The sequence below is a fragment of the Bufo gargarizans genome, chromosome 1 (genome assembly GCF_014858855.1).
Source record: "Bufo gargarizans isolate SCDJY-AF-19 chromosome 1, ASM1485885v1, whole genome shotgun sequence".
Classification (NCBI taxonomy): domain Eukaryota; kingdom Metazoa; phylum Chordata; class Amphibia; order Anura; family Bufonidae; genus Bufo; species Bufo gargarizans.
In genome coordinates this window covers 220199691-220212496 of record NC_058080.1, presented here as the reverse complement: position 1 = coordinate 220212496, position 12806 = coordinate 220199691, and the positions used below count along the sequence as shown (strand labels likewise).

The 12806-nt window shown below is 40.8% G+C and overlaps 1 protein-coding gene across 6 annotated transcripts in view; it reads right to left on the bottom strand.

Moving 5' to 3' along the window:
* Window positions 1-12806, bottom strand: part of CAMK2D (calcium/calmodulin dependent protein kinase II delta) — a 342528-nt gene that overhangs the window by 78994 nt on the left and 250728 nt on the right. For all 6 annotated transcript variants that reach the window (XM_044301298.1, XM_044301306.1, XM_044301323.1 and 3 more), the window contains 2 exons: window positions 2342-2417; window positions 1599-1693 (listed from right to left, as the gene is read on the bottom strand). In XM_044301298.1, coding sequence (XP_044157233.1) covers window positions 1599-1693; window positions 2342-2417 — 171 coding nt within the window. The remainder of the gene's footprint in view (window positions 1-1598; window positions 1694-2341; window positions 2418-12806) is intronic.

The window sequence follows — 12806 nt, the reverse complement described above, 5'->3', positions numbered from 1 at the left end:
AAAAGCATGTGGGAAAAGGTGTTATGGTCTGATGAAACCAAGGTTGAACTTTTTGGCCATAATTCCAAAAGATATATTTGGCGCAAAAACAACACTGCACATCACCAAAAGAACACCATACCCACAGTGAAGTATGGTGGTGGCAACATCATGCTTTGGGTCTTTTTTTCTTAAGCTGGAACTGGGGCCTTAGTTAAGCTAGAGGGAATTATGAACAGTTCCAAATACCAGTCAATATTGGCAGAAAACCTTCAGGCTTCTGCTAGAAAGCTGAACATGAAGAGGAACTTCATCTTTCAGCACGACAACGACCCAAAGCATACATCCAAATCAACAAAGGAATGGCTTCACCAGAAGAAGATTAAAGTTTTGGAATGGCCCAGCCAGAGCCTAGACCTGAATCCGATTGAAAATCTGTGGGGTGATCTGAAGAGGGCTGTGCACAGGAGATGCCCTCGCAATCTGATAGATTTGGAGTGTTTTTGCAAAGGAGAGTGGGCAAATCTTGCCAAGTCAAAATGTGCCATGCTGATCGACTCGAACCCAAAATGGTGCTTCAACAAAGTATTAGTTTAAGTGTTTTATTTTTATATTTTTTCTTCCCTCTACCTAAATTTCTACCTAGATTTCAGTTTGTTTTTCAATTGAGTTGTACCGTTTATAGGTCATATTAAAAGGTGGAAAAAGTTCTGGAAAGATTTATCTTCGTCTCATTTTAACAGGGGTGTATAGACTTTTTATATCCACTGTGTATAATATATATATATATATATATATATATATTTAAATAAAAAAAAATACTGTAACTACCACTAACTGCAGGTCTTTTTTTCACACAAAAAAATCCTCAAAAATGTGCAGATATAAATGAGCACACTACTAATCGGTGCTCTGCCGACGGAGGGTGGTTTAGGGACCTGGAACAGCTGCAAATGAAAAAATATAAAAATCAGTGCAGCAATTCCAGACGTTGTTTTTTTCTTCGTTTTTTCTTATTTCAGCAGGAAAATGGTAAAGGGCAGTGGCGGTGCACCGCAAGTCCCAGCAAGCCAAAAGCAGCACAGAAAGGCACAGAACCTCTCTGTATGCAGTCACCAGCTAGAATGGCTGCATGCAGGGAATTTCAGCCCTTTCCTGTGCAGCTATAGCACTGCCATTGGCTGCAGTATTGTTCCAGCCAATCGCAGCGCTGGCAGGGGACGCCAAACTATGGTGTCCCCTGCCTCACCTCGAAGGAGAACGGTGTTGACCAGTTTAGCACCAGTCACCTCCCCTGACCCCCTTTCTCCCCCGATGCTTCTTACAGCTTCCTGCGCTGCGATGTGCCAGTCTGAATTGACCGGCCAATCGCAGCACTTGGAGTTGCAGGGGGGGCGGTGCTGCACCATGCTGCCCTTATCTGGCATGGCTGCCTGCTGGTAAGAGCAGCCATGGTGTCCCAATTCCCCACGATTCCCTCCCAGTGCCCGGCGGACCTTGTGCCGTACATGTACGTCACTGGTTCTTAAGTCACGTCCAGCTATGACGTACATGTACGGCAAGGGTCCGTAAGGGGTTAAACATATAGACAAAAAACACTGAAGAAAAATACAACACACCATTTTCAAAGTAGAATCGATGGAAATCCATGCCTTCCACAAGGTTTCCCAGTGCTTCAGGCTCAAATGAAGTAAGGCCAGGATCACAAATCTTTCTGTAAATTAAATATTAACATTTCAGTTTAAATATCATAAGGTCTCCAGACAATAACAGGCACTATGCAGACTTGAAAGAACAGCAAGGACTAAGTTGAATTTTCAAGGGAGCCAAGTCAACAGTTTAGCAATGCAACCACAACTAAAGTGAACAATTTACTAAGAATTTTGGCAAACTAGTAGCAAAACTGGAGACACACAGTTCACAATAGTACACAGTGAGCTCAGACGTTGCCAGCTTCGCTTGGATGCAGTAAAATTAAAATAAAGCAATGTTCCACATTTACTCAACATTCTATATTATGACTTGATGCAAGCTAAAATTCAAAAGTCATATACAATTTAAAGATGGCCATATACTTAAGATAGCTGTCAGATGAACACTTGCTTGTCTGACAGCTATTACTCTTGAATCTACCATAAACATGCACGTTCGGCCAAGTATTCACGTCTGGAATAAACTGCTGCCAGTTGCTGCACTGGACATCTGTCAGCCAGGAAGAGTTGGAAAGTTTTCCTTCCAATGATCCCATGTTGAAGTCAGCAGTGGAAAACACAGATATTCATAAATTTGTGAATAAATCATTCAAAATTCCCAAATACATAAATAGGACTATGAACTAGAAGAATATTATAGCAATACTTACGTATAGGCTTCAAAGTCTCCATTGTTAATTGCTTCAATAAGCTGCTCTGTCACTTTGATAATTTCCTGCTTGCGAGCTAAACAAATAACATGTATTTATTGAAAGGCACACAAAATATAGGTAAAAGAAAAAAAAGAAAAAAAATGATAATAAAAATAAACCCATAAAATGAAATAAAACATTAAACAAACACTTGAAATGTGGTCTAAATGTTTGTTAGAATGGGTATGATCATCTATGGATTTAGATTCAACCCCTGCTCCCCCTGTGATATAATTGGATGTTGCATCACCACAAGGTCACTATGTTAAAAATGCGCTGTATCATACAGTTTATATCCCATGTAACTCAGTAGCTAGAAAGTCCAGCATTGGGGCCCCCAAATCAAATCGGACCAGAGATAACATATGCAGGTTTCTATGTTCTTATGTTGTTTGCATAGGTTTTATCTGGGTGGCAGACTCTCCCTGACGAAGCCAGTGGCAAAACGCGTTTGTTACTTTTAATGTACTTTTTCAATTTTTCCTCTATTTTGTGGCTTGTGGTACCAGGTCCATAAGCGGCTTATTTTGGAGTCGCTGTGTGTACTTATGTGTCGCTTTATGTGGTGATAACTTTAAAACTGTTTTACTTATCCAGGCCATTCTGAGATAATTTTTTTCACATATTATACTTCATGACACTGGTAAAATGGAGTAAAAAAAAATCATTTTTATTTATAAAAAATACAAAATTTACCAAAAAGTTTGAAAAATTAGAAAATTTCCAAACTTCAATTTCTCTACTTTTATAACAGATAGTAATACCTCCAAAAATAGTTACTATTTTACATTCCACATATGTCTACTTCATGTTTGGATCATTTTGGGAATGACATTTTAATTTTGGGGACGTTACAAGGCTTAGAAGTTTAGAAGCAAATCTTGAAGTTTTTCAGAAATTTTCTAAAACCCACTTTTTCAGGACCAGTTCAGGTCTGAAGTCATTTTGTGAGGCTTACATAATAGTAACCACCCAAAAATTACCCCATTTTACAAACTACACCCCTCAAGATATTCAAAACTGATTTTACAACTGTTAACCCTTTAGGTGTTTCACAAGAATTAATGGAAAATAGAGAGAAAATTTCACTTTTTTGGCAGATTTTCCATTTGAATCCATTTTTTCCAGTTACAAAGCAAGGGTTAACAGCCAAACAAAACTCAATATTTATGGCCCCGATTCTGTAGTTTACAGAAACACCCCATATGTGGTCGTAAACTGCTGTATGGGCACACGGCAGGGCGCAGAAGGAAAGAAATGCCATACGGTTTTTGGAAGGCAGATTTAGCTGGACTGTTTTTTTTGACTCCATGTCCCATTTGAAGCCCCCCTGATGCACCCCTAGATTAGAAACTCGAAAAAAGTGACCCCATGTTAGAAACTATACCCCTCAAGGTATTTAAAACTGATTTTACAAACTTTGTTAACCCTTTAGGTGTTCCACAAGAATTAATGAAAAATAGAGATGAAATTTCAGAATTTCCCTTTTTGGGCAGATTTTCCATTTTAATATTTTTTTTCTGTTACAAAGCAAGGGTTAAGGGCTCTTTCACACTTGCGTTCTTTTCTTCCGGCATAGAGTTCCGTCGTCGGGGCTCTATGCCGGAAGAATCCTGATCAGTTTTATCCTAATGCATTCTGAATGGAGAGAAATCCGTTCAGGATGTCTTCAGTTCTGGAACGGAACGTTTTTTGGCCGGAGAAAATACCGCAGTATGCTGCGCTTTTTGCTCCGGCCAAAAATCCTGAAGACTTGCCGCAAGGCCGGATCCGGAATTAATGCCCATTGAAAGGCATTGATCCGGATCCGGCCTTAAGCTAAACGTTGTTTCGGCGCATTGCCGGATCCGACGTTTAGCTTTTTCTGAATGGTTACCATGGCTGCCGGGACGCTAAAGTCCTGGCAGCCATGGTAAAGTGTAAAGTGTAGTGGGGAGCGGGGGAGCAGTATAGTTACCGTCCGTGCGGCTCCCGGGGCGCTCCAGAGTGACGTCAGGGCGCCCCACGCGCATGGATGACGTGATTGCATGGCACGTCATCCATGCGCATGGGGTGCTCTGACGTCATTCTGGAGCGCCCCGGGAGCCGCACGGACTGTAAGTATACCGCTCCCCCGCTCCCCACTACTACTATGGCAACCAGGACTTTAATAGCGTCCTGGCTGCCATAGTAACACTGAACGCATTTTGAAGACGGATCTTCAAATGCTTTCAGTTCACTTGCGTTTTTCCGGATCCGGCGTGTAATTCTGGCAAGTGGAGTACACGCCGGATCCGGACAACGCAAGTGTGAAAGAGCCCTAACAGCCAAACAAAACTCAATATTTATGGCACTGATTCTGTAGTTTACAGAAACACCCCATATGTGGTCGTAAACTGCTGTACGGGCACACGGCAGGTCGCAGAAGGAACGGAATGCCATACAGTTTTTGGAAGGCAAATTTTGCTGGACTGTTTTTTTTGACACCGTGTCCTATTTGAAGCCCCCCTTGAGTAGAAACTTTAAAAAAGTGACCCCATTTTGGAAACTACTGGATAGGGTGGCAGTTTTGTCGGTACTATTTTAGGGTACATATGATTTTTGGTTGCTCTATATTACACTTTTTGTGAGTCAAGGTAACAAGAAATAGCCGTTTTGGCATCATTTTTATTTTTTGTTATTTACAACATTCATCTGACAGGTTAGATCATGTAGTATTTTTATAGAGCAGGTTGTCATGCATGCGATAATACCAAATATGACTACTTTAGTGTCTCCACATTCTGAAAGCCATAGTTTTATTTATTTTTTGGGCGACTGTCTTGTGTAGGGGTTCATTTTTTTCGGGATGAGAAGACTGTTTGATTGGCACTATTTTGGGGTGCGTATGACTTTTTGATTGCTTGCTATTACACTTTTCGTGATGTAAGGTAACAAAAAATGGCTTTTATAGCTTTTTTTTTACGGTATTCACATGAGGGGTTAGGCCATGTGATATTTTTATAGAGCAGGTTATTACGGACGCGGCGATACCTAATATGTCTACTTTTATTTACTTAAGTTTTACACAATACCAGCATTTTTAAACAAAAATAATGATGTTTTAGTGTCTCCATATTCTGAGCCATAGTTTTTTTTATTTTTTGGGCGATTGGCTTAGGTAGGAGCTCATTTTTTGCAGGATGAGGTGACTGTTAGATTGGTACTATTTTGGGGGGCATATGCCTTTTTTATCACTTGGTGTTGCACTTTTTGTGATGTAATTATTTTTTATGGTATTTATCGGACAGGGTGGATCATGTGATATATTTATAGAGCCAGTCATTATGAATGCGGCGATACCTATTATGTGTGTGTGTGTGGGGGGGGGGGGTGGGTTCTGTGTTTTTTATTACAAAATAAAGGGAAAGGGGAGTTTATACATTTTATTAAAAACATATTTTTTTTTAACTTTATTTCTGATGTTCACTTTTGTGGATCTGATCCCCTCTGCAATGCCTTACAATACATCTGTATTGTAATGCATTGACTGTGAGTCATACACTAACAGGTTGCCTAGGAGACCCAGCCTGAGGCTGAATCTCCTCGGCTCCAGTAGAAGGCAGTTCCCGATGCCGTGCAAGGCATTGGGCAGCCTCTGCATGGCATCGGGCTGCTTTCTGAGACAGAGTCCCCGCCACAGCAGCGTGGGGACTCTATGCGCTCACCCGACACAAACCAATTCTATGCCACGGTAGCGGCATATAAGGGGTTAATTCACAGCGATCTCCGATACCGGGAAAGGGGGGGTCCCCTCGGCATTGACCCAAGGTGCCTGCTGATTGATTTCAGCAGGCACACAGTTCCGATCACCGCGCGCCGTGCAGCGGTGATCGGGAATACACAGTACCAGGACATCAGGGCGTACCTGTATGCCCTGTGTCCTTAAGAGGTTAAGACTGATCAGGATCTTGATCAGTCTTATAAATGCCATCAGTTGGCATACGTTTTGCCAGATCCGGCAGGCAGTTCCGGCGACGGAACTGCTTGCCGGATCACTCTGCCGCAAGTGTGAAAGTAGCCTAATAGCAACCTAAAATGTACTACAGTTCTGGTCTTTGAAACTGAGCGATTTCAGCACACTCTGCTTTCTATAACTTCTGAAATGCAGACACATTGGAAGGTTTTGTGCAGTTTTGGGGGACTTGTACAAACAGGTTTTTGCTGACATTTTTCTGCACTTTTGTGTTTTGAGGCACATTTTTGTAGTAGAAATGCCAGCTAAAGATGATAACTGAAGGTTCATCAGAAATATGGAATGCAATGAGAAGCCTTTTTTGGTACGGTTTGTTAACTGGTGTTTTTGCCTTTCTGGTTTCTTTTATAAAACACAGCATGCTGTATGTAGCTCTAAGCATTATTTCAGGCATTTTGAAACCCCATGAAGAAAACACTTGTGGTAATATACCGTAGGTGGTCAAAAAACAAAAACTGAAAGTGTTTATTCTGGCATATTTTAAAGAAATGCCATGGCCAAATTCATGTGTAAAGGTTAGCGTTAGTGTGGGAAGGGTTACAAAACTATTTATAAGGTTTGGAAACTCAATCCAACAAAACCACAATGAGTCTTTATTTCCACATGAAAACTACTTGGAGTTGTCAAAGTTCTGACAGAATAGGAAAAAAAAAAAAAATAGAGATGTAGTGACATCCACAAAAGAAATAAATAAAAAACTATGTGAAAATAATGCAGGGTGCACTTATGACTCCTGCAAAACAATACAAATTAAGGATTAAAATGGTATGTCCACCACAGATATTGATGCCATGAACATCTGATGTTTGAGGGTTCTGGTACTAGGACATCCACTGATTCCAAAAACAAAGGGGTCAGTAAATAGGGTTGAGTCATAGTTGCTCTGTACCTTTACCTAGCACTAAGGTCCTTTAATTGCAAGTATTGGTGGGTGTGCTGGCATATCCTAATCAATGTCTGTGGTGGGAAAGCATTAAAGCGACCATCCATTTGAAGAAATAAAATGAAATTCACATTAACTGGAAAACGAACCGAACACTTACATGGTGACCTCCTCTTCTGCTGTCCAAGATGTCCACATCAAGAGCTCAGTTCAATCATTGCTGTGCCCCTGTTTATAATTTTTAAAGATTCACTAGGTACTGGTACAGTTCCTAGTGATTGGCGCAAGGCAAATGTGGTGCCCATATTCAAAAAAGCATCCACAGGAAATTATAGACCTATAGGCTTGGAAAATATCGTTTGTAATGGGATTGAAAACTGGTTGAAGGACCGTGTCCAGAGAGTTGTGGTCAATGATTCCTATTCAGAATGGTCCCGAGTTATAAGTGGTGTATCCCAAGGTTCAATTCTGGGTCCTCTGTTATTTATTAATGATCTTGAGGATGGGATTAATGGCACCATTTCTATTTCTGCAGATGACACTAAGCTATGTAGTACAGTGCAGTCTATGGGAGATGTCTATAAAATACAAGCTGACAAACACAGCAAATGAGGTTCAATGTGGATAAATGTAAAGTTATGCATCTTGGTAGTAATAATCTCCCTGCATCATATGTCATGGGTGATGTAACACTGGGGGAGTCATTTATAGAGAAAGATTTGGATGTCCTTGTGGCTGGTAGATTAAATAACAGCATACAATGTCAATCAGCTGCTTCTAAGGCCACCAGGATATTGTCATGCATTAAACGAGGCATGGACTCGCGGGGCAGGGATGTAATATTACCATTTTACAAAGCGTTGGTGTGGCCTCATCTGGAATATGGAGTTCAGTTCTGGGTACCAGTCCATAGAAAGGACGCACTACAGCTGGAAAAAGTACAGAGGATAGGGACTAAACTGATAAGGGGCATGGAGGGCCTAAGTTATAAAGAAAGAGTAAAAGTTAAATTTATTTAGTCTTGAGAAGAGACGTCTAAGAGGGGACATGATTAACCTGTACAAATATATAAATGACCCATACAAAAAATATGGTGAAAAACTGTTCTATGCATTCCCCAGTCAATGTGAATTTTTTTTTTAAGTGGGGGGGAAGGGGGGGGGGGGTCACTTTAAGGTAAACTTAAAGGGAACCTGTCACCAGTTTTATGGTGTCCTAACTAAGGGCAACATAAATAAATAAGTGACTGATTCTGTAAGCAAAATGCTGGGTCACTTTCTTTAATTGACCCAGTCAATCTGCCAACATCTTTTATTGAAAAGCTCCAGCTGATAATGATGAGTCCTGAATATTCATGAGCTCCTGACTCTCCCCGCCCACCTGCTGCTGAATGACAGTTTGTTTCCATAGGAACCAGCAGCAGGTGGGCAGGGGAGTGGCTATAGCTCTGAATTAAATATACGCTGGACTCGATGACATCACGCCGGACTCGAATCAGCTCATTAGCATGCGGCATGCGGCATCTTTGTGTGTATATTATGAGGTAACCATCTGTCACACCAGTAAGTGAATACATATAAGGTACTTTTTAGTAGTTAATGATTGTATATTATTAGTTAGATTATAATGAAATATCCACATGACAGGTTCCCTTTAAGGGACCAGTTGATATGGATGTAGGAGTATTTGTTCTGTAAAATAAATGTAGCAGTATTCTGACTGCCCATCAGAACATTTTACTACACTTTTTCCCTCAAAGTAAATGACAGTACCAGGTAGAGAAAGCAGAACCATCCCATTCAGGCATATGCTATTCACAGATACCTTTTATGTGACTATCAGAAAGATATTTTGTGCGCTGTGCAAACAATGATGTGTTTCTATACCGAAACTGCAATAGCCTTAAACATAACTGTGTGTACCCTTTTATCTAAAGATTTCTATATTATGGAGTGCAGCAATTCTCATCTCCATCAGATAACCGTTAACCACGTTTTTGAGTTCATAACTTATTTATGGCTATGCTTTTTTTTTTTTTTTTACTGTACACAAAATAATAAACAATTTTATTTAAAATCTAGAATTATCTAATTGGTCAGCTTGGAACATCATCTGTATTCCTTCAATGCATACAAGCACTAAGCATATAACTGTTCTAAGATTCTACTCCTTTTACCCAAGGACAAGACAAATCCTAACCCCAGGATGGTAACACACTATTTGACTATGCACAGTCTACAGTAAAGAGGAGCTGCCAGCTTTCCTGACATGTCTAGTTAAGGTTAGCTTTGCAATTGTGGTGGAGGTTGCGACAGAAGCCCCTGTCGTAGATACCGGCCAAAAAATGATAATTATTTAAAAAAAGAACAAAAATACTGGTATATAGGATGGAAACTGGATGGGACTGCATTAGACCTCATGCACACGACTGTTGTGTTCCGTTCCACAAAATGGGGTTTCGTTGTTCCGTTTCTGTTTCCGTGTGTCTTCCTTTATTTTTGGAGGATCACCAGACATGAAGGAAAGTAAAAAAAAGTCTAAGTCAAGTTTGCCATGCAAATGATAGAAAAAAAACCCGGACGCGGACGAAAATTTTGTGTGCCTCAGTGTTTTTTCACGGTCCCATTGACTTGAATGCATCCGCGAACCGTTTTCCATGAAAAAAAATAGGACAGGTTATATTTCTTTGACGGAATGAAACCACAGATCACGGACGCGGATGACAAACTGTGCATTAGCCGAGTTTTTAACGGACCCTTTGAAAGTCAACGGGTCCGCAGAAAATCACGAAAAACGGAACAACGGACACGGAATGAAACAACGGTCGTGTGCATGAGGCCTTATAGTGAATGGGATTTGTTGAACGCTGGCAGTGTCTGGCATATGTCAGATCCAGTGATTACGATATTCGGTTCTTATGTTGATATAGAATACCAGAAACTGACCACAGATGTGCACCTAGCCTTAGTAAATACTTGTACTCCCCATAGAATAACAATTCTGAATCATCTTTTCTTGGAACTCTAGGTTATGCTGTCTCTCAGTTCTCCTAGAAATTTATGAATAACTTAAAACTTGGGTGTTCCAATTCCCCATTCCTTCTGTCAGACTGACTGGACAATGAGAGAGTGTGTATGGACTGCGCTGTGTAGTTCTGGCGCTGGTGCTGTCTCGAAACAGCTGACCCACACTCATGGACAGCCATAGGGATACTAGGCTAGCCACTAGTCTGCACTGAACACAAAGCTATAACATGTATGTCTCATATAGATTAAATAGTATTGGACACCTTCCTTCAGAAAAGATTAATGCTGTTGTGTCTGTGAAGGTTCTCATTTATCCAGGTCATGGTATATATCTGTGAAGAATAAATCAAGGCAACTGGACTTACTGTAGATTTCTTAAAAATGTTTCACTCGTTCTTCCAACGAGCTTTCTCAATTCTGAGTGACTGTACAAGATTCTCTGGAAATAAATATGTAACTGAATCAACATCTGGTAATTATACCCAGCATGGGGTCAGGGGTCATTATACGCAGCATGGGGTCAAAGGTGTTGATACCATTATCCTAATTGGAGTCAGTAGGTGACAATGACCTCCCAGAAAAAGGTGTCAAGACAGCATTGTATGTGGAAGACAATAGATGTCTAACCCCCTGCCTCTATTCAAGACCAGTACCTGCTATTTGATTCCCACCATCCTCTAGACCACAAACTGGGAGTCATCCAGACTCTACACCACCGGGCAGAGAGAATCCCCACCAGCACAGAGGCCAAGGCGAAGGAATTCAAACACCTCAGAGGGGCACTTAAAACTTGTGGGTATCCAGATTGGGCCTTTGTCAAAACAGAAGGAAGGAGAAGAAATAGCACCAAGACTACCAGTGAGGGTGAGAAGCATGACAGACGCAAGAATATGGTTATCCCATATGTAGCTGGGTTGTCTGAGAAACTCAAAAGGATTTTTTAATAAACATCACATCCCTGTCTGCTTTAAACCCAGCAACACACTGAGGCAACAACTGGTTCACCCAAAAGACCCAACGCCTAAACACAAGATGGACAACATTGTGTACGCAGTCCAGTGCAATGAGGAATGCTCAGAACTGTATATCGGCGAAACAAAACCACAACTACATCAGCGTATGGCTCAGCATAGAAGAGCGAAAACCTCTGGTCAAGATTCAGCCGTGTACTTACATCTAAAAGAAACAGGTCACACCTTTGAAGACAGTCAAGTATAGGTTTTGGATAAGGAGGCCGATTGGTACAAACGAGGTGTGAAGGAGGCCATCTACGTAAAAATGGAGAAGCCAAGCTTGAACAGAGGAGGGGGGTTAGACATCTATTGTCTGCCACAAACAATGCTGTCTTGACACCTTTTTCTGGGAGGTCATTGTCACCTACTGACTCCAATTAGGATAATGGTATCAACACCTTTGACCCCATGCTGGGTATAATGACCTCTGACACCATGCTGGGTATAAATTACCAGATGTTGATTCAGTTACATATTTATTCCCAGAGAATCTTGTACAATTACTCAGAATTGAGAAAGCTAGTTGGAAGAACGAGTGAAACGTTTTCAAGAAATCTACAGCAAGTCCAGTTGCCTTGATTTATTCTTTACAGATATTAATGCTGTTGCCAATTATCAGTGTCTTATTTCTACTGGTCAGATTGAGCTCTTCCATGTGGTCACAAAAACCTACCACAGTTCTCCAGCACTGTAAATTAAGTAGGTGAAATGTGTGACTGTCCAGAAGTAGATGTGAACATACTGTACACAAACTACATTATTACATCCAAAACCAAAGGAAAAAATAGATTAATAAAATTTTCCAACTCATTGCCAATTTATTGAGAAGCTGTAACCACGAAATGCGGTGCAATCTGCAGGCAGCATGTTATAGAGTAGGGGCTGAGCAGAATGATATCTAGTTTTATATGAGACTGACAGCTCTCTCTGTATACACACACACATAAAGGGACTCCTATCAAATCACTGATAAGGTGGCCTCTTGTACAACTGAAGTCAGAACTTTTCCCACAAATTGATATGAACATCTGCTCAGCTCCTCCTGCTCTATAACATGCTGACTGCAGATTGTACTGCATTTGGTGGTGACATGTCCTCTTTAAAGGAAATGTGTCACCAAAACTGTCATCTGCCTGTTAAAATCAGATAGCAGCACAAAATTATTTTTTTCTAATCTGCTTTTATGTACTGATTGTAGATGTTTTTATTCTGTTTTCTGAACATGATTATGGGGGTGGCCATCTTGCTGGAGCTGTTCTTAACAGAATTTATAATGCATTAAGAACATTACTTTACAGCCACCACATGGGCCACAGACACAATGGTCAGGAGGGGATCTCATTGACTTCTATAGGAGAATTTTCTAGGCATGCTCTGTGACCTGTGCTGAGGTCATTGTACAAGGAAAGGATAGATAAGCTTTGACAACCACCTATTGTGAATGGTGGACCCTGTCTTATATGTCATTCTAACCCTACCCGTAATGATATTACCTCTGTTATAGATA